Source organism: Xenia sp. Carnegie-2017, unplaced genomic scaffold, assembly GCF_021976095.1.
Source record: "Xenia sp. Carnegie-2017 unplaced genomic scaffold, XeniaSp_v1 HiC_scaffold_21, whole genome shotgun sequence".
Lineage (NCBI taxonomy): Eukaryota > Metazoa > Cnidaria > Anthozoa > Malacalcyonacea > Xeniidae > Xenia > Xenia sp. Carnegie-2017.
Window position 1 is genome coordinate 1,511,703 of NW_025813484.1, and position 23,479 is coordinate 1,535,181.

At 35.4% G+C, this 23,479-nt stretch overlaps 3 protein-coding genes and 2 long non-coding RNA genes across 8 annotated transcripts; 2 read left to right on the top strand and 3 right to left on the bottom strand.

The window, feature by feature from the left end:
• Positions 1 to 3,232: 3,232 nt before the first annotated feature.
• LOC124444906 lies at positions 3,233 to 13,686 on the bottom strand. 3 transcript variants are annotated; one of them, XM_046995591.1, is made up of 4 exons: positions 12,091 to 13,666; positions 4,188 to 4,403; positions 3,952 to 4,070; positions 3,233 to 3,494 (listed from the first exon to the last, which is right to left on the bottom strand). In XM_046995591.1, the coding sequence occupies exons 1-4, from the start codon at positions 13,334 to 13,336 to the stop codon at positions 3,303 to 3,305; spliced, it is 1,773 nt and encodes a 590-aa protein (XP_046851547.1). In that variant the 5' UTR covers positions 13,337 to 13,666; the 3' UTR covers positions 3,233 to 3,302. The 3 variants fall into 3 exon arrangements, with proteins under 3 accessions (XP_046851547.1, XP_046851548.1, XP_046851545.1); XM_046995592.1 differs by lacking the exons at positions 3,952 to 4,070; positions 4,188 to 4,403 and adding exons at positions 11,037 to 11,155; positions 11,271 to 11,486 and having other exon boundaries at positions 12,091 to 13,665; XM_046995589.1 differs by lacking the exons at positions 3,233 to 3,494; positions 3,952 to 4,070; positions 4,188 to 4,403 and adding exons at positions 10,317 to 10,577; positions 11,037 to 11,155; positions 11,271 to 11,486 and having other exon boundaries at positions 12,091 to 13,686.
• LOC124444907 lies at positions 7,852 to 9,840 on the bottom strand. Of its 2 annotated transcripts, none has more exons than XM_046995594.1 (2): positions 8,517 to 9,840; positions 7,852 to 8,057 (listed from the first exon to the last, which is right to left on the bottom strand). In XM_046995594.1, exons 1-2 carry the CDS (start codon positions 9,820 to 9,822, stop codon positions 8,020 to 8,022), a joined length of 1,344 nt encoding a protein of 447 aa, XP_046851550.1. In that variant the 5' UTR covers positions 9,823 to 9,840; the 3' UTR covers positions 7,852 to 8,019. The 2 variants fall into 2 exon arrangements, with proteins under 2 accessions (XP_046851550.1, XP_046851549.1); XM_046995593.1 differs by having other exon boundaries at positions 7,852 to 8,105.
• A 2,486-nt stretch (positions 13,687 to 16,172) lies between the features above and the next one.
• Positions 16,173 to 17,615, top strand: LOC124444913. Its single transcript, XR_006948053.1, has 3 exons — positions 16,173 to 16,343; positions 16,972 to 17,056; positions 17,530 to 17,615. It is a non-coding gene; the product is annotated as an uncharacterized LOC124444913 (long non-coding RNA).
• A 679-nt stretch (positions 17,616 to 18,294) lies between these two features.
• LOC124444496 lies at positions 18,295 to 19,580 on the bottom strand. Its single transcript, XM_046995122.1, has 3 exons — positions 19,384 to 19,580; positions 19,023 to 19,198; positions 18,295 to 18,796 (listed from the first exon to the last, which is right to left on the bottom strand). The coding sequence occupies exons 1-3, from the start codon at positions 19,516 to 19,518 to the stop codon at positions 18,295 to 18,297; spliced, it is 813 nt and encodes a 270-aa protein (XP_046851078.1). The 5' UTR covers positions 19,519 to 19,580.
• A 9-nt stretch (positions 19,581 to 19,589) lies between these two features.
• Positions 19,590 to 20,701, top strand: LOC124444912. Its single transcript, XR_006948052.1, has 3 exons — positions 19,590 to 19,679; positions 19,883 to 20,337; positions 20,516 to 20,701. It is a non-coding gene; the product is annotated as an uncharacterized LOC124444912 (long non-coding RNA).
• Positions 20,702 to 23,479: the final 2,778 nt, after the last annotated feature.

Here is a 23,479-nt window from a genome sequence, read left to right on the forward strand (position 1 = left end):
ATTCTAGAGCCTTTCCATATTTCAGGTCGGAAATGTATCGTCCGATGTCAATAGATTTATGATGAAATTTTTCCCTATTTTCTTTGCGACACATGTATATCAAAACATGAAATTCTGTCAAATCATCCACTATCTTCCTTTACAAATGTAAGTTTTTTCAACCTATGGAACTTGACATTGTAGAAATGTTTACAGAAAACTGCCGCGATCTTTTCTGCATCAACTCGCTGCCTGTCTCGCTGGATTTCCTTTTGCCTTTCTTTGTTTGCATCAAGATCTTCCCTTTTCCAAGCATCTTTCCTTTTGTCCCAACTAAAACCCAACAAACATCAAACTAATTATATTAAAGAGTTTGAATTGAGTGTAGTAAGTACATCCAATCCTTAGCTGAAGAAAGATCATCGACCGCCATTGTTAAAAGATAGCAAATACATAGTGACGCGTGATAGGCAGAGTTGGGACATCTATTGTTATCCGTTTAGCTTACGTTGATTGGGCAATATTGATCACCTGATCAATTTCCGCCATTTTGGTTCCTAGTTTTGAAATTTGAGCCAGTGTTTATATAGCAATTGCTGCTAGTAATACAGTATTTTGAGATAATATTGCGTTTTTTTATGGACAAGTGTGTAATAACTGATTTTTGAAGGCTACTAAATGTCATTACATATCGCCAGAATCGAGGATTACGAAAAAAATGAAAGAAATGCCTTTACGTCGAACTAACGAAATTTAAATGCGTATGGTGATTGTTGTGCTGAACTGCTTGTGATATAAGGTTCAATTAACTGACTCAAGCAGAGAAACATTTTTGGGCCAAATAATATTGCAAAGTTCGTGCTGATGTAGTTTCAATAGTTTTCTTACTCCAAAGCTTGTTTTTTAATCGAAGATGATTTCTCATTATGTTCTGAAATTGGTCAATCTACAAACCTCTCAATTCTCAGCCACTTCCACACTAAAACAAACAACTACACTAAATCACAGAAACTCTTATGATTTTCCATGTTGTATTTTGTATTTTTAGTTCATCATTTAAAAATGAAGTAATTATAATTAGGATATTCACTGAAACAGCTGAGTACAATATATTTTTGGTAATGAATTGTACAAATGTACCCTACTTCTGTAGCTCAAAGTAGAACATTACTTTCTAGACTTGTCGATGATATTTTAATTGTAGGTTTTGGTTTATAAGATCACAGAGGCATATCTCCATAATTTCAGCTATTTGGGCTTTTTAATGTATATTACAACTGTTGCTGCCTTTCTCATATATATTAAAATATTACTGGCTTTCTGATATATATTTAGGTGCTGCTAGCTTTTTGATATATATATTTCACTGGCAATACAAGGCATAGAATTTGAACAAACGAGGCTGAGCCCCCTCCAACTTAACCCCTGTTTGATCATTAAACACATATAGAAGTTTTGTCATTCCTCAACCAATAAATTTAACTCTTTGCTAAATTAAAGATTGGATCAGATTTATGTGCTGTATAAAAGACTACAAACAGTAGCATTTATAGCAAACAGACTGTTCTTCAACAACAGAAATGTTTCATGTTATAGCAATAATATTTTCATTTTAAAGAAATGCTTCACCAAAATTTTCAGCAGAATCCTTAACAAACTTTATTAGAAATAAACTTTAATACTTTATAAAGTGATAAAGGCGAAATAACTTTATATGAAGGAATAAAACGCTAAGGCCAAATGCATCTTGGTGAAATCATTGCATATTTCAATAACTAAAAAGTAAAAAAGTCTGTCATTTTCTGCTGAGCAAGAAAATTTTGTGATCTTTCAGAATAAAAAATATCATGCTTGGATTAAATTGGGGGGCATAAATCACTCACTACCATTAAATTGTTACAAATCTTGAACACAAATCTTTCCGGACCAAAACTGCATGATTACTATGATTCGAAGTTTCGAACAGTCTTGTCCAAGTATTTGATAACACTGATGCCAGGATAACATTGCCGCTTGACACCAAGCTTAAAAATCTTGAAAACTTGTTACAGAGTCGGAACATAAGCCGAGAAAACACGTTCACGTACGAAAAATACTTCTTACAATGGGTCACGATCAATTTGAAGCACGAACTAGTAAACCGCAAACGAAGCTCGAACCAATAAAATTAAATCAAGTCTGCCGCAAATCGTTAAAAAAATGCAAAGAGCTTGCTATTATTCCTAATATATTTGATACTACCATGGAATAAGCTTAAATGCTTTCTTCTTTTGCATATAATCCCAATTTCCAATAGTATTATTATACTTTCACTTTGCAAGTAGGAACCAAAATGGCAGCTCCGCGCTCGCCCCAGACCGTTTGTCCCAACTTACTAAGAGAGGAGGGCTCTGGTGATAGGAGGCTGTTTTAGTTAAATTAACCAATCCTGTCCTCTGCCGACAAAAGGATTAGGTTTTTAATTTAGCCCTGTTTTGAGCGTCATATCCCATTTTGGAGATGACGTACACTCTTTCTTGGCATTATAAATATCGGTAGATTGTAAATTTTCATTTAGCAGGCGTTGACATCTGAGGAGTAGTCTGCCGAAATGCATTGTGTTGTTTAATTTAGAACTATCGGGTTAGTGCTCTTTACTTAAAACAGTTCTTTTAAGAACTATCAACTTATTATATTACTTTTACCTTTCACTATGGTATTTGCTATCTTTAGAACTATTTTCAGATTTGTCACCATGACAAAGTCCCTATTTTATTGTTAAAAAATTATACCTCCGCTGATCATAATAGTCACTCAAGTGATATACACTACATATTGCTCAACATCGATACTCTTGTGTCCAATGCTTGTTTAGAGCCCTACCCTAAACATAAACTACGGGAATTGCGTCATTGTATTACCAAACATGAATAGAGCAACCTAAACCTTACTTGCTCAAACATGAACAAAACTTTGCACAAGAGATGCAGGCTGACATCAAGAAACCTTTCACGAATTGAAACAATGAGGATGAAAATGTTTAGCAAACTAGTCATCGTCATTATTGCATGAACAAAACATTTTAAATGATTATTTTCAAGCGGTGATTATCCAGTTGGTAATGTGTCGTTGTTTCAATAAAAACAATAAACCTTGCTATTGTTTCGCAGTACGAGTTCCCCCTGAGTTACGATGAGTAATGACTATGTCTATAATCTTCTAATGAAATGGTCTATGCTCAAACTGCTCTACTTAAACAACGTTTCACACAAAATGCATTGAAAAAAATCTATTCAGAATGAAATGAGCCGTACACTTTCAAATTCTAATTTTCAGTAAAATTCTTATAATAATGTTTCCAGATATGCTTTATGTTCAACTACAAATTGCTCCCACGTTTTTGCCTTGGGATTCAAAGTTTTCGTGAGTTCTATATCACGCTCGATTCCTTTCTGATACAGCTTAAACATGGCTGCCATTTCCTCTGCACCAGGAAATCCATAGTCCTGATCTTTGTCGGTCTTTGCTTTTGCATCCTGAGATAAAAAAAGATTAAGTTGAAGGACATTTCGACCTCAAAAGATAAAGCATCGATATTGAAACTGTTGATATCAAAATTGAAGATTATGGAGAAATAATTAACGATCTCTCTCAATCCAACCTCTATCTTCTCTTTCCGATTTTTCTTTCAGCTTTCGTCACAGCAAATCATTTGCACCCGTCTCTTTCTTTTTAGTGTGTTTTATTTCACCCCCCCCCCTCCCATTCCATTTCCTTTTTTCATTGCATTCTTCCGATAATTTGTCTTAGGTTTTCATTTAGACGTCTTACTAACGCAGCTCAAAATTCAGTACATTTTTGTCTATATATTTATTTATCCATTTCCGTAATATGTCTGAACAATCTTATCCTAGCTTCTCTTGCTTTGTCTCAAGATTCTCGAGTAACAAGTGACGATACCCATAAAATCATCTATAAATAAGGTTAAGTTACCTTAAAAATACGAGGTGCGAATACTTTGCTATAGGCATCACAATATTGTTGGACGGTGAGGTAGTCCGTAGCAATTCCAATAATTTTCTTGCCGTAGGTTTCTGGGTGGTTGAATACGCCTTGATTAAACAAAAACACGAGTTTATTGACACAGGGTGCCTGATGAATTGCTGACTAAAGAAAAGTTCAAGAACTTCATTTGACCAAAGACTAGTATGCACTTGGTATATTCTTACTTGCGACACATTCTCCACAATCGTTTACGTCTATTCCATACATTGGCTTGCCTTCCATGGGTATTCTCAGCTCATATGTACCATCTTCCTGTTTCTTTGGCTTCCAGTTTGTGAGAAAATTGTTTAAGTAAGCGGATAAGCGGATGCTGTTCCAAATCATCGATCCAGCCTTTTCCATTAAGTAGTCTTCAACCTTTCCTTTTGAATCAAAATGCTCTGTGGAGAGTCAATGTGTGTCAAGTGAAAAATTTTTATAATAAAGTAAATGGTTTGAACCCTGAAGTATCGTTACATGTTTGTAGATTTAGATCGTCCAGGTTGGTAGAGTCCTGAGAAGGACTGTTTTTGTTGTTGTTGACTGACGTTTCGACAACCTTAGCGGTAGTCATCTTCAGAGTCAAAATGACTTTTTTGAGAGACAAAACCTCCAAATAAATTATTTACATATAATTAACAAAACTAATTTCCATTTCTATATTATGAATTTTTAATGCAAGACTTTAATCCTATACGTCGCTTTAAAAGCCCATCTGTGTAATTTGGCATTATGTGTGAGGCAAACTTGCTGTGATGCAGCAGTTAACGTTGTGAACTATCTTGAAATTGGCAGGTCCTGTAAGGCCTGCTCTTAATATATCTCTGTTGTACACTGTAAACGTTTTTCTTGCACCTGAGTGTGCTCATAGTCTCATCCGAATTCCACATTGTTCTTGCTTTCGTTAAAAATATTATTACGCATCTTTTATGAAGTAATCCAGGCATCTTTCGAGTGCAAAAGGATTTTCGCCTTCCCGGTGTTCCAGAATTCATTCAAAAATTGTCTGTACAGTACATGCGGCTATCCTCATACGTCAATGCATTATTCTCAAGCACTTCCGATGACTTCATTGAGGAACGCAATTCATCCCGGAGAAGCGCAATTAGTCTAAAATTAGCCATAATTCAGGGAGGAAGTTTAAATATGCTGCACAATGTGCATCGCGAGAAAGTTCTGACTGGCCAGTTTTTATGAAAACTGTTTTTGTCACTTTAGTAGTGTTTTTGGGGGGTTTTTTGTCAAGCTTTTGGTAGTGCACTCTTTTTTATGATAAATTTCCTTCCTCATTTATGGTCACCTGTTTCAGCAATGAACAGTGGTCCATAATTGCCACAAACGCTAGAACTTTGGAAATAGGTATGAAAAAGCTATTAGGCAAAGTTTTCTTCAAATATGAATTAAGTAAATGGCTTGAACCCGGGAGTATCGTTATATGTTTGTAAATGATGATCGTCCAGGTTAATAAAGTCCTGAGAAGGACTTTGACTCTGAAGATGACTACCGCTAAGGTTGTCGAAACGTCAGTCAACAACATCAAAAACAGTCCTTCTCAGGACTTTCTTAACCTGGACGATCATCATTTACAAACAAATATGAATTAGTCGTTAAAACGCTTGTTCATTTGTAAGATGCTTAGTTGAATGAAGTGTATGAGGAAATAAAAATTTGTTAATCGTGATAAATTTTAGATTTAGTCATGAGTCTTATATAGTGAGATCAAATGAAACAGTTTGCCAAATAAGGTGTGTTACTATAAAATTCTAATCATGAGAAGAATCTTAGAATATTCTATTTTATCATCAACGGTTTACTCAGACAGATAACTTCAGAAAGAAGGCTTAGAGGGTTGAAGTTGTGTTGGCAGTGGTGCAGAGTTAAGTAACACATCCGAAAAATATATAAAGAAGAAAGTGTGCACGAGTTGCATGAGCATGTAGCAGTGGTTACAAAAAAACTTTCAAATCTACTTTTTATTCAACGACGAGCTCTTCCAGAGATTCTGTCTCGGAGTTTATGTAACTTCTATGTCACGTTCAATTCCATTTTGATACAGCCGATGCATAGCGGCCAATTTGTCCGCACCATGAAATCCAGGGCTTTGGTATTGATCGACAGTCTGCTTTGCATCCTACAAGATAAAGATTACGTGAAACGATATTTTATGCATGGAGAATTGTCTTTGCCAAAGATTTGGTTTCTTTTGCATGAATTTATCTGGAACTACGGTAGTTTGGTGTGTGTGGTATAAGACTACACGACCTTTGTTTGATGTTGTTTGACACGAGGTAAGAACTACATCACCAATATTTTTCAACTTAGAAAAACGTGACGCACGGAACGTTATTCGAAATATATCACAGAACTGTTGCATCGTAAAATAATTTTCTACAACTCCCTATTATTTTCTTTTCGTAGGTTTTTGGCTCATTAAAGGCACCTTAATGCAAAGAAAACTAAGTAATCTACCATAAAGAGGTTGGTGCTTAAAGTTTTCAAACTTGATTGTCGATAAAAAACGAAATCAAAATGCATTAATTGCACGAAAAGTATTTGAATGGTGATTGTAAATATGTTTAATTGTTTAGAAAACTTCGTGAGAATTTTTTATTTAGAACTTACCGGTTCGTATCAAAAGTCATAATTAAAAGGGCGTTTCCCTTGCCGTGACCAAATTCTTACGCACAGTATATTCTAGATATCCATTCCATATATTGGCTAAACTTTCATAGGAAAACCCACTATATATGTGCCATCTTTCATTTTCTTTGGTGTGGTGTTCGCGAGGTTAAAATACGGTCCATCATATAGTCTTCTACCAGTATCTTTGAGTCGAAATGCTCTGTAACGTGAAAAAAAATGTGTAAAAAACAACACTCACAAAACTTTCAAAGTGAGAAGTGGGGATTTTAATGTACGGGCGTTACGTTAAATTGTGTATTACATAGCGTCGAATAGCTTTTGATTATTGCCTGGCGACTCTTGTGAAATTAGTCCTCATCTTTCAAATGGCAATTCTAAACTTTGTGCAAACGCTGTCTAGTTAAGAAATGGGAGTGCTCGATGATAAAAATTCTATGCCTTTAAGAATTGTCTGCACCATTTTGACACTCTGTAAAGTTAAAGCTTTGGATTTTTGATTTTCTGTCAATCGAGTTACGCCTCGAACTTTGAACATGATGAAGGGTGTTGGTCAGTACATACAAGAGCTGGTCATTACTACATAAAAGAGATGTTCTTTAGTACATGCACCAGGCGTTTGTGAGTACATGCAAAAGGTGAGAATTTTTTACGTAAGTACATGAAGGAGATGCCTGTTAGTACAAAAAAGAGATGGTCGTCACAGCATACAAGAGATTGTGGTCTACAACCGTACAGAAAGATATTGCATAAGTCACGCACCAGCAGTCAAGGATGATTTTGAAGACAAACATCACTAATTGCATGCCTATATCAAGCACCAACAGTCAAAAGTGGTGTTGGAAGTCCCACAGCTGCAGTCCAAAATAAGTCACACACCAGCTGTCAAAGAAAATTCTGAATTCACACACCTGCAATCAAAAATATTGCTGAAGTCATTTTAAAACTGTCAAAGAATGATATAGCTTAAGTCACACACACCAACAGTCAAAAATATTTCTGAAGGTAATCATTTGGTACATGCACTTTACATCCAAGTGTACGTATGCACCTTACTAAAGCGTTGTTATAAAGAACATTATTTCAAATCAAAATTTCAAATAATTTCATCATTGGAATGCCATACACTAATGCATGGTAGTTTGCGCAACATTTATCTCCAAATGTTTCTCATTTCGACAAACTTGATAAAAAAAGAGATGCTAATTATTGCGATTGCTTTAACTTTATTTGCTATTAATTTACACACAAAACAAAAATAAAACAAAGAAATTTTTATTCTATACCAGGGGTGGGCAACTTCTCCAGTTGGCGGGCCAGATTTAGGAAAATGAAGTTATTGGTGGGCTGGATTATTACATGAATAATAATCAATATTCAATGGTTGGATACAGTTGGCAGGCCAATCAAAATCCCTTCAGAGGCCGATCTGCGGGCCATATGTTGCCCACCCCTGTTCTTTACTTTAAACCACAAACAGTTGCTTAGTCAGCAAATCATGGACGTGAGATGAGCAATAAGAGAGAGGATTAACATGTATAAATGCATTGTACGTCATATTAAGTTACTTTGAAATCCATTGTTTTCGAATCACTGTAACACGCATGAGTACAACTGCCTCCCCCTCCCCCCCCAAAAAAAAATTTTATCAATCTTCCTACATCCATGTTGCAGGTAATTCTCATTTTTTTCATGCAAAGTTACAACTACTTAATTCTATAATTGTGTTACTGCTGGTCTATTATCATTTGTGTAACTATAACCTTTAAATGTTAGTTTTTGTAGTTGCTCCATTAGATTTCTCAACACATCTACAGTTTCGCTTTCTTTAAGCAGGAATAAGTACCGCCTTTCGAGAAGCTCAATGCTGCTACCCACATGTACTAACATATTCTTACAAAGCCTCACATTTTCAGAATTAGGCGTATCAACATTAATTATATTTCTAATGAATTTGCGGAAATCGTCCACTGAACCTTCACATCTATTAAAAAAATCATGATGATCTAGATTAATCTTGTGGGTACAAAGCTTATACATTATCATTCTTATTGAATGCAACAATCCTCCACCTGGTGGTTCATGTCCGTTAACTTTCCAAAGCTTATCAATTTCATGTAACAGCCCATCATTTTCTTTTATCACCCCCACTTCAATTAGATGCATGAGATGCAAAATGTCGCTATGAATGTTAACAAATTTCAGTGTCATCTCCTCTCCATATTTTGGGTATGCAAAACATTTAAGGTACGGGATTGCATTTTCTATTTCAGCATTGCCAGGCCAAATCATCAGATTTGATGGTTGAATTGCAGTGGGTGAATGGCTTGATGCACTTGTGGTAGGTTGCAATTCAATAATTGTGTCATTGGCTGGTCTCTTTGTTTCATCTTTACTTGTCTGTTGTATTCTACAGTACCTTGAGAAAAGAGATGGTGACTGGTTTTGAAGGCCAGGCTTTTCATCAAGGTTTTCATGCTCGTCATTTAGGTGTTCATGCTCTGGGACAGTCTGAGCAATGTCGAAATATTCTAGCGCTCTTTCAATAACATCTTGTTGATGTTTTTGCACAAATGGGTACACGGATTCCCCCATTTCAATGAATTTGCCTGAAAATTCCAACTTGATATCATCTAGGCATGTTTGATTTTTCCTAATAGAAAATAACTTAATTCGCAGGTCTAAGATGAACTTCATTATTTCTTTAACATCTGAAAGTAGGTAATCCCTAGAGTCATCTGGTGATTCTAGAGCCTTTCGATAATGCGGGTCGGAAATAAGTCGTCCGATGTCAATAGATTCACGATGAAATTTTTTCCAATTTTCTTTGCGACACATGTATATCAAAACATGAAATTCTGTCAAATCATTAACTATCTTCCTTTTACGCAATATTTCAAGACTTTTTTTCAACCTAAGGAACTTGTTTTCCACATTGTAGAATTGTTCATAAATTTCCGCGATCTTTTCTGCATCAGCTCGCTGCCTGTCTTCTTCCTTTTGAATTTTTTGTTCGCGTAATCGTTGATCTTCCCTTTTCAAGTCCTCTTTCCTATTTATTTTGTCCCACCAAAACCTATACACAACATAAATCAAACCAAATATAACCGCAAAAATATTAGTTGGTGTGCATAGTATGTATATCCAATTCTTAACTGAGGAAAGAACATCGACCGCCATTGTTAAAAGATTATACCTCCGCTGATCTTAATAGTCACTGAAGTGATATACACTACATATTGCTCAACATCGATACTCTTGTGTCCAATGCTTGTGTAGAGCCCTACCCTAAACATAAACCACAGGAATTGCGTCATTGTATTACCAAACATGAACAAAACGTAAACCTTAACTGCTCAAACATGAACAAAACTTTGCACAAGAGATGCAGGCTGACATCAAGAAACCTTATACGAATTGAAACAATGACGCTGAAAATGTTTAGCAAACTAGTCATCGTCATTATTGCATGAACAAAAAATTTTAAATGATTATTTTCAAGCGGTGATTATCCAGTTGGTAATGTGTCGTTGTTTCAATAAAAACATTAAACTTTGCCATTGTTTCGCAGTGCGAGTTCCCCTGAGTTACGATGAGTAATGACTATGTCTATAATCTTCTAATGAAATGGTCTATGCTCAAACTGCTCTACTTAAACAACGTTTCACACAAAATGCATTAAAAAAATCTATTCAAAATGAAATGAGCCGTACACTTTCAAAGTCTAATTTTCAGTAAAGTTCTTATAATAATGTTTCCAGGTTTGCTTTATGTTCCACTACAAATTGCTCCCACGTTTTTGCCTTGGGATTCAAAGTTTTCGTGAGTTCTATATCACGCTCGATTCCTTCCCGATACAGCTTAAACATGGCTGCCATTTCCTCTGCACCAGGAAATCCATTGTCCTGATCTTCGTCGGTCTTTGATTTTGCATCCTGAGATAAAAAAAGATTAAGTTGAAGGACATTTCGACCTCTAAAGATAAAGCATCAATTTTGAAACTGTTGATATCAAAATTGAAGATTATGGAGAAATAATTAACGATCTCTCTCAATCCAACCTCTATCTTCTCTTTCCGATTTTTCTTTCAGCTTTCGTCACAGCAAATCATTTGCACCCGTCTCTTTCTATTTACTGTATTTTGTTTCACCCCCCCTTCCCTCCCATTCCATTTCCTTTTTTCATTGCATTCTTCCGATAATTTGTCTTAGGTTTTCATTTAGACGTCTTACAAAGGCAGCTCAAAATTCAGTACATTTTTGTCTATATATTTATTTATCCATTTCCGTAATATGTCTGAACAATCTTATCCTAGCTTCTCTTGCTTTGTCTCAAGATTCTCGAGTAACAAGTGACGATACCCATAAAATCATCTATAAATAAGGTTGAGTTACCTTAAAAACACGAGATGCGAATACTTTGCTATATTCATCACAATATTGTTGGACGGTGAGGTAGTCCGTAGCAATTCCAATAATTTTCTTGCCGTAGGTTTCTGGGTGGTTGAATACGCCTTGATTAAACAAAAACACGAGTTTATTGACACAGTTGCCTGATGAATTCTGGCTAAAGAAAAGTGGAAGAACTTCATTTGACCAAAGACTAACATGCACTTGGTATATTCTTACTTGCGACACATTCTCCACAATCGTTTACGTCTATTCCATACATTGGCTTGCCTTCCATGGGTATGCTCAGCTCATATGTACCATCTTCCTGTTTCTTTGGCTTCCAGTCTTTGAGAAAATTGTTGAAGTCAGCGGATAAGCGGATGCTGTTCCAAATCATCGATTTAGCCTTTTCCTTTAAGTAGTCTTCAACCTTTCCTTTTGAATCAAAATGATCTGTGGAGAGTCAATGTGTGTCAAGTGAAAAATTTTTATAAACGTGCTGTCACGTCAGAGGAACCCTTATATTTTAGTGAACAAATTAAAGATTCAACATTTGTTTCATGTCTAAATGTGGAACTATTTGTCTGAAAACAAAGTTTTACTCAGTTCATTGCTATCACCTCTTGCCAGCTGGTGCTGACGCTGTGAGGGAGGGGGGGGGGAGTATACTATTTTCTTTGCCATTCGACACCTCTTTTATCCGACTTCCATTTTGTTATTGCCACATTTGCAAAGCAATTAATTATGTTGAATTTGAAAGATTCAAAGACTTTAATGACGATCGAAAACAAATATTGCCTGATCGACAATATTTGTAATTCAATGTGGGGAAGTTATCCATTTTCTGGTCATTAAATAATGGAAAAAAATTACTGTTGTGGAAAAAATACTTGTGGAGGCTGAGGTATTATCATCAATATCATGCATAATTTGACAGTGGAACAGCTTGAGTACTCACACACGCTCGAATAAATATTTCTTGACAATAACAAGAGCCTAAATTGCTTCTATTCGTATTAGTTTGATGAAAAGAAAATCAGTATGCAATATCGCTTACCCACTACAAATCCATACTTTTTCTTAGCGCTTTCCAAACCGCTGTAGATCAAATGTTTGACACCTTCATGCAAACAAACATCTACAGCACTTTTACCCTGTCGTGTTTCTTTTGCGCCGTCCATGTCTTCCCAAAAGTTGGTGACGAGAAACACTCCGTAAGAACCAGATATTGCTTTATGAAGGGAGTCTGTATCGTCTAAACTTGCCTGCACCATATCTACACCTTGCGAAGCTAGTAACTTTTTGCTTTCTAGTGACCGAGTGACTCCTCGAACCTTGAATTTCCCTCCAGCAAGTAAGGCCTTTACTACGGAACCACCTTGGTCGCCAGTTGCATCAAAAACTGTGATGAATTTGTTATGATGCTCTATCATTGGTTTAACTATATGCTCCATTTTATTTTTCAAAACTGGTATTTCTTGTATTTGCTGCATTATTTTTTTCAACCTGTCTACTTTGTCCCTTTCTTCAGGCAGGAATGAGAACTGCTTTTTGAGATTCTTAGCCACTCTAATCAAACTGCTTAACATTTTGTTACACTCCTTCACATTTGCAGATGTATTCTTATCAACAAAGATTTCATCTCCAATGAATTTGCAGAAATTGTCCAATGAATGTCTATTAAAAAAATGATGATTTTGATCAATCTTAAAGATTATCATTCTCATGGAATGCAACAATCCTCCACCTGGTGCTTCATATCTATTAAATTCCCAAAGCTTCTTAATTTCATCTAATAACAGCTCATCATTTTCTTTTATCACCCCCTTTTCAATATGATCCATGAGTGCCACAATGTCATCAGGAATTTCAGCAAATTCAATCTTCATGTCATCTCTCCATGTCATCTTCTCTCCATATTTTGGGTATGCGAAATATTTAAGGTACGGGATTGCATTTTCTATTGCAGCTTCGCCAGGCCAAACCTTCCTTAGATTTGGTGGTTGAGTTGCAGTGGGTGAATGTCTTGATGCACTTGTGGTAGATTGCTCGTCATTAATTCTTTCATATTCACTTGTCCGTTGTATTCTACAGCATCTTGACAAAAGAGATTCTGGGACAGTCTGAGCAGGGTCAAAATATTTTTGCACTTTATCAATAACATCTTGTTGATGTTTTGGCACAAATAGGTACACGGAATCACCCATCTCAATGATTTCGCTTGAATATTGCATCTTGATACCATCTGGGCATGCTTGATTTTTTATAATAAAAAATAAGTTCAATTGCTGGATGAACTTCATTATTTCTTCAACATCTGAAGTTAGTCTTTTCTAGAGTCATCTGATGATTCTTCCCAATTTTCTCGGCGCCACTTGTATAACAAAATATGCAATTCCGACCAATCATTTACGTGTCTATTTCCCAAAAGTTCAAGATTTTTTTTCAACCTTTCGAACGTGTCTTTCACCTTGTTGAAACGTTCAACAAAAAATGCAAGCAGTATTTCATTATCTTCCCTTTTCCTTTTTCTTTTTTCCCAATAACGCCCAAGGATCGAACAGATTATGGCAACTAAAAGATTACTTGGTACGACTATTATGTATATCCAATCCTTAGCTGAAGAAAGATCGACCGCCATTGTTAAAAAATTATACCTCCGCTGATCTTAATAGTCACTGAAGTGATATACAGTACATATTGCCAGAGCAGAGCCCATTGAGTTCTATAAGACCTGGAGGGACATGTCAACCAAATTACTATAAATTATCAGCGCGCGGCCGCGTGGTCAAAAACATGGCGGATTTTGGTTGTCAAAGTCAGCGGAAAGACGCGGGCTCATAAAATGAAATTTTTTTCGCCCACCCGGATTTGACAACCACAATTGCGATTATATAAAATATCAATGCCAAACACAAAAACTTTTAGAAATTTTATCTTTAAAACATGCTGCAAACTTGTTTGGCATACGGATGCTGAAGTAATGCCAGAAAAGGAAACATTTCATGACACCGGTAAGCAACGTAAGATTGTTTACTATTTAAAGTGTTCAGTGTTTTGTTTTAAGTCAATACTTGAAGTGTGATGGCATATATTTTGTGAATGTTTTTACTCCTAAGTTATAATTTAAGTTATGTTTATCCATTCTTATTTGTTCTTTACTTAATCGATTGCTAGACGAGGCAAAGCAACCAGTTCTTATCGAGATATGCATATCTTAAAACTCCTTGTTTCAACTGAGTTGAAATGGAGGATTTTTTCATGATATTTTTCTGAAAATATGAAGCAAATATTAAGGACAGAGCTGTATTGAAATCAAATGCAGTGCAGGATTAATTAATGAGCTCTTTGGTACATGTCGCAATAATAAAATTACCTGTATTAAACAGCTAGCCTGGACAATTTGACAGATTTGGACAAGCATGATGATGGTGTGTAAAGGTTTGCTTTATGCTAAAAGTTTTATAAATGCCATCTGGTGTTTCTGTAAATGAATTGTTTGTTACACAGTGTAGTAAACAGGTTAGTACATCAAAATCAAGATAAAAACTACTTTTCAATAATGTGCCAAATTTTGCTCCTACCTTGAAATATTTGCTCAAGAAAAGCTTATCATGACATGCATGAAACATTAAATACAGTACTGCATCATCTGACAAAATCCATAATGTTTTCAATTCCAGGTGATTAAAAATTCACATAAGATGCATTGGTTGCAATGAAGTTGAATGTGGAAGAAGCAAAATTGATGGCAAAGAACTTTTATGTCTTTTGAAGAATTACGATATCATTTAAAAGAATAAGAGTAGCAATCTAGTAAAAGAAGCCACATCTGCCTTCAACATGAGACTTTTCCAATTATGTATAGTTACTTTGTACAAAATACTATTTTAGATAAACTTGATTTTTAAGTCATTCACTGATATTTTTACCAAAAGACAAAAGAAAAAATTCAAAGGCATAATGTAAAATTCAAAAATTTGTCAAGTTGTTTGAACCTAGAAAAATTAGTATAGGTAACTGTAATTTGTAAGGACACAAAGAAAAAGTAGTGCAAGAAGGTTAGCATTTTTGAGAATTAATAAGTTCTTGACATACATTACACAAGGCCATAATATTATAAATAATGTCTGTATAATAACAATTATACAACATGCTAAATATCTTCACCTACATTATAATTATTTAAACAGGTTTGCCTTCATGCACCATTAAGAAAAGTGTTATGTCAGAGAAACCAATGCACTTTGATTTAAGAAATAGTATTTTCAATGGGAAATTAATGTAGTTCTGTTCAGTAGTAGATCCATGGTTGTCAATAACAATCCAGTTTCTAATATCTTGGCTCAAAACAGAACCAGCAACATGATTATAGAATTTCTGAATTTCGTTCTTTTGCTCTCCTAGTTCAAGATATTTTCCTCATAAGTTCTCAGTAGATTTATCAGAATATCATAATACTTTATAAGACATCCAGAATCAATCCTACCAAAAAAAACTCAAAAATTACATACCTACTAATAATATATTTCCAGTCGACTTAAGTCGTAGGGGTAAGCTAACTTTTTCTAACTCCTTTTTGGACATTTTAACTAAGATTTACCCATCTATTCAAGAAAGACAGTTGCACCAAGCTGTTAACAAACAGTCAAAAACACAAATAATGCGCATGGGATTATGCATTAAAGCTTAACAACACATTGACAGTGTAAAGATTGCCGTTTGATATTTATTTCTAATATAGCTAAAGCATTACTTGAAAACATATACGCTATTTTACAGTAGATTTACCTCATTTAAATGTGTGTGTCTATTTCACAAAAACCTGAAGCATTATTTTCAATATTTTATGCTTACGGTATCGTGGTTGTTTTCGCTGGTTGTCATTACTATGAGCAGTAATAGAGATCCGTTTCGGGAGGGAGCGAATGTTAAAAATTTTTCTCAAAGTGGAAGTTTTGACAACCAAAATCCGCCATTACCGCAATGTTTTTGACCACGGGGTCCAGGCCCCTTTGCCCCTCCAGGTCTTATAGAGCTCAATGGCAGAGCCCTCTATAGAATGGTGAAGGCTATTTCAGATATGGTAGAGCACCTTGTGCCCAGGCCCTTCTTTTCTTGACACGCACGTGAGTAAATGATATTCTCCTTATCATGATAACATTCCTATTTCTTACGTGCTTGCAACTTGCCATGGCGTTTTATACATTATATGGCTTTACAGAAGATAGTGGGATAGTGAAATATCTTAAATAATAGCGGGTTTTATTCAAACATCATATCAAAGATAAAGATGACTAAGGTGACTAGGTGAGCAAGTATTGTATACTTTTAATTTATTTACCGATATTTTGTAATTTGTAGTGCTGTACTTGCACTGTGCGAATTATTGCAGCGACGGTTTGTAGCACATTTCTATCAACGATAAATGGTAGTAAATACTCAATTTTCAATTGTGTTATGTTAGTATTCAAATTCAAACATTCTTGATGATGATATTTTCGCCCAAATCATTACACAAGAAGTAATTACAGGGCAAATGCAACACAGTTAAAATATAAGACAACAAGTACTGCACTGGAAACGTGTAAAGCACAAGCTAAGTTTGTTATTATATAGGCTATACATTGGTTTAGGTGTTGAAGCAATCGCCATATTACTTGGGTATGCTATACATATGTATATGATACACAAACTAGTATTACTAATTACATAGGCAATGGGTGATGATTGGTTTTGGTGGATGTATTTACACATGCCCATCCTTTAGACTGTTTTATGGGAATGGTTGTTGTGTGTTAACTTTACCTAGACAATCATTACCCTATTAGTAATTTTGTGTCAAAACATCAAAATTGACATGAGGGCAGCTTAGCATATAATTTTACTCTCTATTTGCATGTTTTCTCCATTTCCAATCACCTGTCATTTATTTTAGGAAGAGTCCTTTCAGTTTATGGTGGGCAATAAAAGTGAGGATTCCTTGTTGTAGGATGATTTTCAGAGTCAATACATAATATGTGGTAGGATTGACAGCACCATATACATTTTAAGTTTTCTTCAAAACAGGTGCTCCACATAGTGGGCATTTGGAAAGTTCTGGCTGTTGTGAGTGTTGTTTTAGACAAGTTCCTCTTATTTTGTTGTAAATTCTAACCCTCATCTTATATGGATCACAGCCATCACTCATTGACTTTCCTTGCACAAACTGTGATGCATACCAGCAAACAAAAACACCACAACTTGAAGTATCTTGTTGAAGAGTATGCGGCGGTGAGGAGATCTGAAATTCTGACAGACCAAATTTGTTTTCAATAATTAAAGGGATGAATTTTGCTATAATCTGCATCTGTGCCTTGTTTTAATATCATCAGCTGCATTCAATGGATCAACATAAAAATATTTCTCTGTTGCAGATCTATGGCAATCAATGTCCAGTGACAGTGAGTTGGGTTCCAAGGTGCTATAATGAGATTTTTTTCATTGCTCTTTTCAGACCAAAGTCTTCCTCCCTGACCACCATTTTGCAAGGAAAGCATTGATGTGGATGCTGCATAAAGAACATGTTCATGATCTTCCTGTAGACACAGAAAAATGAATTGATTACTTCATCATACAACCAGCCAGGTATGAAAGGTTTTTCACTCATGCTACTAAGTAAAATCTGTGTTTCTCTGTGCAAAATGGCTCTAATGATTTAATTTCTAGCAGAGATACAGAATGTGGTCCATTCCTTAATAGTTTTGCGGTGATTGATGAAGATTCTGTAATGAGAGGTGTGAAACCTGTGTGAGGAGTTGGCATGAAAGGAATTGTTTGTGTATCTTTGCTGGATGATTGTGTTTCCATTTTCTCTAGAGATAAGTCTTTATTATAGAATTTTCTCATCATTGCAGCATGTTGGCCAACTCTTCTATTGTATGGGTGTATCTTCTTTAATTTTGCAGATGGTAGATTAGATAATCTGGCTTTCTTTTAGGATTGCTGGTTGTTGACTTGCTGATATTTGATGTTCTTTTTTTACGTTTCATTGACGTTTTCCCGGCGTCAGGAGCTGTAAGTGCTAGTCCTGAATCAGTATTGCTGTTATTCTCAAATTCCTGAAGTGCAGACTGAAGACTCTTTTCCAGGCTGGCTAGTGAAGTTGAATTAGTACACTCGTGGACCAAACTCTTTATTCTAGATAACAGATCACAACACCTAGTAATAGCTGTCCGTTTTGGGAACACTGGTTTAGGTAGAACAGCTGTCATAGTTTGTTTTATGTCAGCTTCTTCTGTTTCTTTTCTTGGTCATGAAAACTTTCTGCACCACAAACTTGCTGAGCATCGTCAACTCTTTTCAAAATATGATCAATTGGTTTGAACAATATATCGACATCTAAGGTCAGAAATGGAGAATCTTTATATGCTGTTGGTAGGTTTTTCCATCCCCAACTTGTAAATTTTTTATTTTGAATAATCGCTAATAAGTGCTTGCATGGTAAATAGTTTCGTTGCCAGTCAAGACACTCGCAGCAAGGTATTTCTGTGTCATGAGGTGCCCTAAAATATACATGATAGTTGTGCTTTCCCATTTCACTGGTTACTAAAAATGCACCCATAGAGTCATCCACCAAAGCGATTGAACGTACATCTTCAGCATAAACAAGACGTTTCATGCAATGGTCGATAAGGTAGTTAGGACGATTATGCAGAAATTCTGGAATCTGTTTGTTATAACGCTTATATGCTGTGGAGCATTTTGTATTTTCGTTGATGTAGCTGAAATAAAAAATATAATACACAACTTTTTGGTGCAAGCACACAAAATTTAATACAAAAATTTTGGTTTTAAAACCAGTATGCATGAGATTCATGCAACTTCACTTTACGGTTTACTCTCGGCATTAATATAAATAATATACGTAAGCTAGCCAGGATCTGCCTCTCATTCAGAAAGAAAAACTGTGTCGCTTTAGATCATCTATTAATTGAATGCCAGACTTACCTTTCGTATTTGTCAGGAAGAAATTCATTTACAAGAATTGTTAACATTGCGCTGAGAGAATACTTTCGTAAAGTCAGTAAATACTGGTGTTTGAAAGCCCCATTTTGTCTTTCCAACCCATTGTTTGTGCTAACATAAACAAGCAGACGCTCTTTTCTGAATGCCCATACCCATCTCTGTAAAAGTTAAATATCAATAAAGTATAAAAAATGGTTGTAGGTTTTACTTGTATTGACCTGACGAAGAAGGAAAGTACAATGAAACGTACTTTTCCACTTTTTTCGTGTAAACGCTTGTGGTAGTTATTTGTGCAGTACATTTTGCGGCCGTGCAATTGCTAAGTCTGTATTCTTTTTTTTACCTTTTTGTGTCTTATCCACGTGTTTTCCAGCCACCTTTTAAAGCTGTTATTGGTCTTCCACTCGCTAGTGTCTTTAACTTTTTGCAGGGCATTTTCGTATGCATCCTCAGTTCTTGCCCGTGCCAATTGTCTCATCAAAGCCAATATAAATTCACGGTTGTCTGCGATTCCATTATCTTTTTAGATGTCCAACGTTCCCATGCTTGCTCGATGAAAATCGCAAAGCAGCACTTTGCAGTCTGAAAATATACCCACATGTTACACTCCATGATGAATTGCAGAGCTACGTAGCCATGGTATATAGAACTTTTTAAAAGGATGTTTAACTTTGTCAACACGATTACATATATATCGTAAAATAAAAATAATCTGCATGTAGAAATTGATCAACCCTTTCTTCCCTTCCCATGTCCAAAGTTTTCTAATATTATTATTATATTTGATTAGCGATGGAAGAAATATAACTTGTGAATTGCTGTTCATTGCTTTTATTATTTAGGTGTTACATGGTTGATTTAGTGCAATAAAGAATGCCAGATGTTTTGGTCAAAACCTCTTGCAGCTCGTGCCTCATACCTGGAAAAACAAACTCAATTGATTTTATTTCTTCTTCACAAAGATCGGTCATCATATGCTGTGGGTTCCATCGTGGATTCCATTGATGTAAAATACTGAGAGCTTCTGTTATACTAGCTGTTGTTTCATCTTGTATTACAAAGGATGAAACGATAGCATAATCAACATTAGTCTTCACAGCAACAAAAAATAATGGCAAGGAATACTTTGTGGTTTTGTATGTGGCATCTAGGAAAGCTAGTTCCTGACCATAACGACAAAGTAACCTTGATTGCCAAACCGTTTGGTGTATAAACAAAAGTCGCCCTTTTTGCTCCTTTGCAGTCGTCATAACCTCTTCATTTAAACTTATGTCGTCATCGCTGTCTTCTTCATTTTGTAAGTCTGTATTTTGAATTCACCGCTTCCTTCAACGTATGGACGGAAATAAAATCTATCGTTGCTCGAAGCCTTTTCGCATTTCCATTTTCAACCAGTCGAGTGACGTTGTCTTGGTCCATAAATGAAAGCCTGGCTCTCATTGCCGCGTTGTACATGTGATTTTTTATTGTTTTAGCTCTGGGAAAGTATCGTCGATTGTCACGCAGAGGTTGTTCTTTTCCTCGAAAAAGCTCATCCTTTATGTATATTTTCAAATGACGTTTCATCTCATGAACAGTTCGCACTCCTTCACTGACAAGTTCTTCTATCTTTCTAATAACCTTTTCATCTAGTCGTTGTGTCATTCCGCTGTGCTGAAATAGCAAAGGCAAAACTAGTTAGTGTCATGAATTTTATCATGCAGATGCCACAAATGATTGTGATGTTCTTGTCTACAGATTGCAAGACGAGCATGTCAAACAAGAGCATATACCATTCCAAGTCTGTGCGTGGTGTGATCTTCTGGCCGCGGAAATGAAATATAGATTCTGCGTTCAGTTTTACTGAGGAGCTGGGGTTTATTAAATGGGCTCGCAAATCAGCAGAGGTCGTGTCACGTTTCTTCTTTTAGCGTCATGTGGCACCTAAAATATTGCACTCTAATCTTTTAGAAAAAACCAATTTAACATGTGTATACTTGTCGATTTACTATGAACAAAAATAAAGCCACAGTATAAGCAATTTTCTTTTTTATTAGTAATATACCTTGTATTCTGGAAACTTTATTACTTCTTTCATTTGTATGATGGCTGTGCAATCAAGTTTTTTACTATCTTGCTTCCAGAAACGTCTCTGTTTTATAGTATGATCTCCACGGTCGCCCTGTAATATGAGTAAAACTTTAATTTTTAAGTCCAATTTACTTTCATTACCTAAAGAATTTATGAAGAGTAGTGGTGTCATCTAGAATAATTACCATGAGATTTGATTCATGTTTTTTTTTCTGATAAACGTTTCTGTCTACACCGTGTTGGCATTCCAAGACATTCGTTCCAACCAAATAGAACGGTACTCCATCAAAAGGGATGGGCTTTTCAGTACCGGATTTAGATTCCCACCAAATACGGTGTGGTTTTAGGTCATTTTGGTCTAACGCACAAAAACCATTGTAACAGTAGTTTTCATAGATTATGTTAACATACAGCGAAGCAATATAATATGTTACGTGAAGATGAGGAGATTTTTAATTTCGTTAACAAGGTGCACTTTTAATAAATTAAAACAGGCCATGACCATGTACGATTATTATATTGATATTATACAGCAGGAAATGCACAAGATGAATCCTAACAACTTCCGTAAATACTTAGCTGCAGATAAACATTACATTTTTAAACCTACTGATTTTATTGATTTATACTTGGTTCAACAAATGTATTCGACATTCTACTAAAATAAATACTTAATAATGTGTGATGATTGCATCATCACGGTAGAGTATTTCAAATATTCGCGCTCAAAACGCATTTTACCGGTGGCTCCAAAGCTCTTTGTTTTCGTGAAGACTGTGAATTTTGTCGTGGTCGCGTTTTCAAAATCCCTCACGAGCTCAAGCGCTTTTCCAAAGAACTTACATAACCGAAAAGGATTTTCTTCGTTGACAATATTGTCAATTTTTGGAATATGTAAATCAGATAAAGTATAATCTTCCATGTTGCGAAAGAGTAAGCGCGATGTAATATGTAAATATGCTGAAAATTAATTATTAATAGCTTTAAGTAGACAAGTTAAAGCTAAAGGGCCTGGGCACAAGGTGCTCTACCATATCTGAAATAGCCTTCACCCTATAGAATAAGAGTTGGGACAAACGGTCTGGGGCGAGCGCGTAGCCGCCATTTTGGTTCCTACTTGCAAAGTGAAACTATAATAATACTATTGGAAATTGGGTTTATATGCAAAAGAAGAAAGCAATTTAAGCTTATTCCATGGTAGTATCAAATATATTAGGAATAATAGCAAGCTCTGCGTTTTTTTAACGATTTGCGGCAGACCTGATTTACATGTTTGTAAATGATGATCGTCCAGGTTAATAAAGTCCTGAGAAGGACTGTTTTTGTTGTTGTCGAAACGTCAGTCAACAACAACAAAAACAGTCCTTCTCAGACTTTATTAACCTGAACGATCATCTTAAACTTGTCGATTCTCAGGTTCAAACCATTTACTTTAGACCCGATTTAATTTCATTGGTTTGAGCTTCGTTTGCGGTTTACTAGTTCGTGCTTCAAATTGATCGTGACCCATTGTAAGAAGTATTTTTCGTACGTGAACGTGTTTTCTCGGCTTATGTTCCGACTCTGTAACAATTTTCAAGATCTTTAAGCGGTGGCAAGCCGCAATGTTATCCTGGCATCAGTGTTATCAAATACTTGGAAGACTTTGTTCGAAACTTCGAATCATAGTAATCATGCAGATTTGGTCCGGAGATTTGTGTTCAAGATTTGTAACAATTTAATGGTAGTGAGTGGTTTATGCCCCAATTTAATCCAAGCATGATATTTTTTATTCTGAAAGATCACAAAATTTTCTTGCTCAGCAGAAAATGACAGACTTTTTTACTTTTTAGTTATTGAAATATGCAATGATTTGACCAAGATGCATTTGACCTTAAACGTTTTATTCCTTTATATGAAGTTATTTCGCCTTTATCACTTTGTAAAGTATTAAAGTTTATTTCTAACAAAGTTTGTTAGGGATTCTGCTGAAAATTTTGGTGAAGCATTTCTTTAAAATGAATATATTATTTCTATTATATGAAACATTTCTGTTGTTGAAGAACAGTCTGTTTGCTATAAATGCTACTGTTTGTAGTCTTTTATACAGCATATGATTCTGATCCAATCTTTAATTTAGCAAAGAGTTAAATTTATTGGTTGAGGAATGACAAAACTTCTATATGTGTGTAATGATCAAACAGGGGTGTGTTGGAGGGAGCTCAGCCCCGTTTGTTCAAATTCTATGCCTTGGTTTGGCATAGTTTCCCCCCGTTGTCAAATGTTTTAAAAATGTTTTCTGGTGTATCTGTGTTTCACCTTTTGGTAAAAATTTTACTGTGTAAAGTATTAATGTTTAAATAATGGCATTAAGAGTAACTATAACTGGT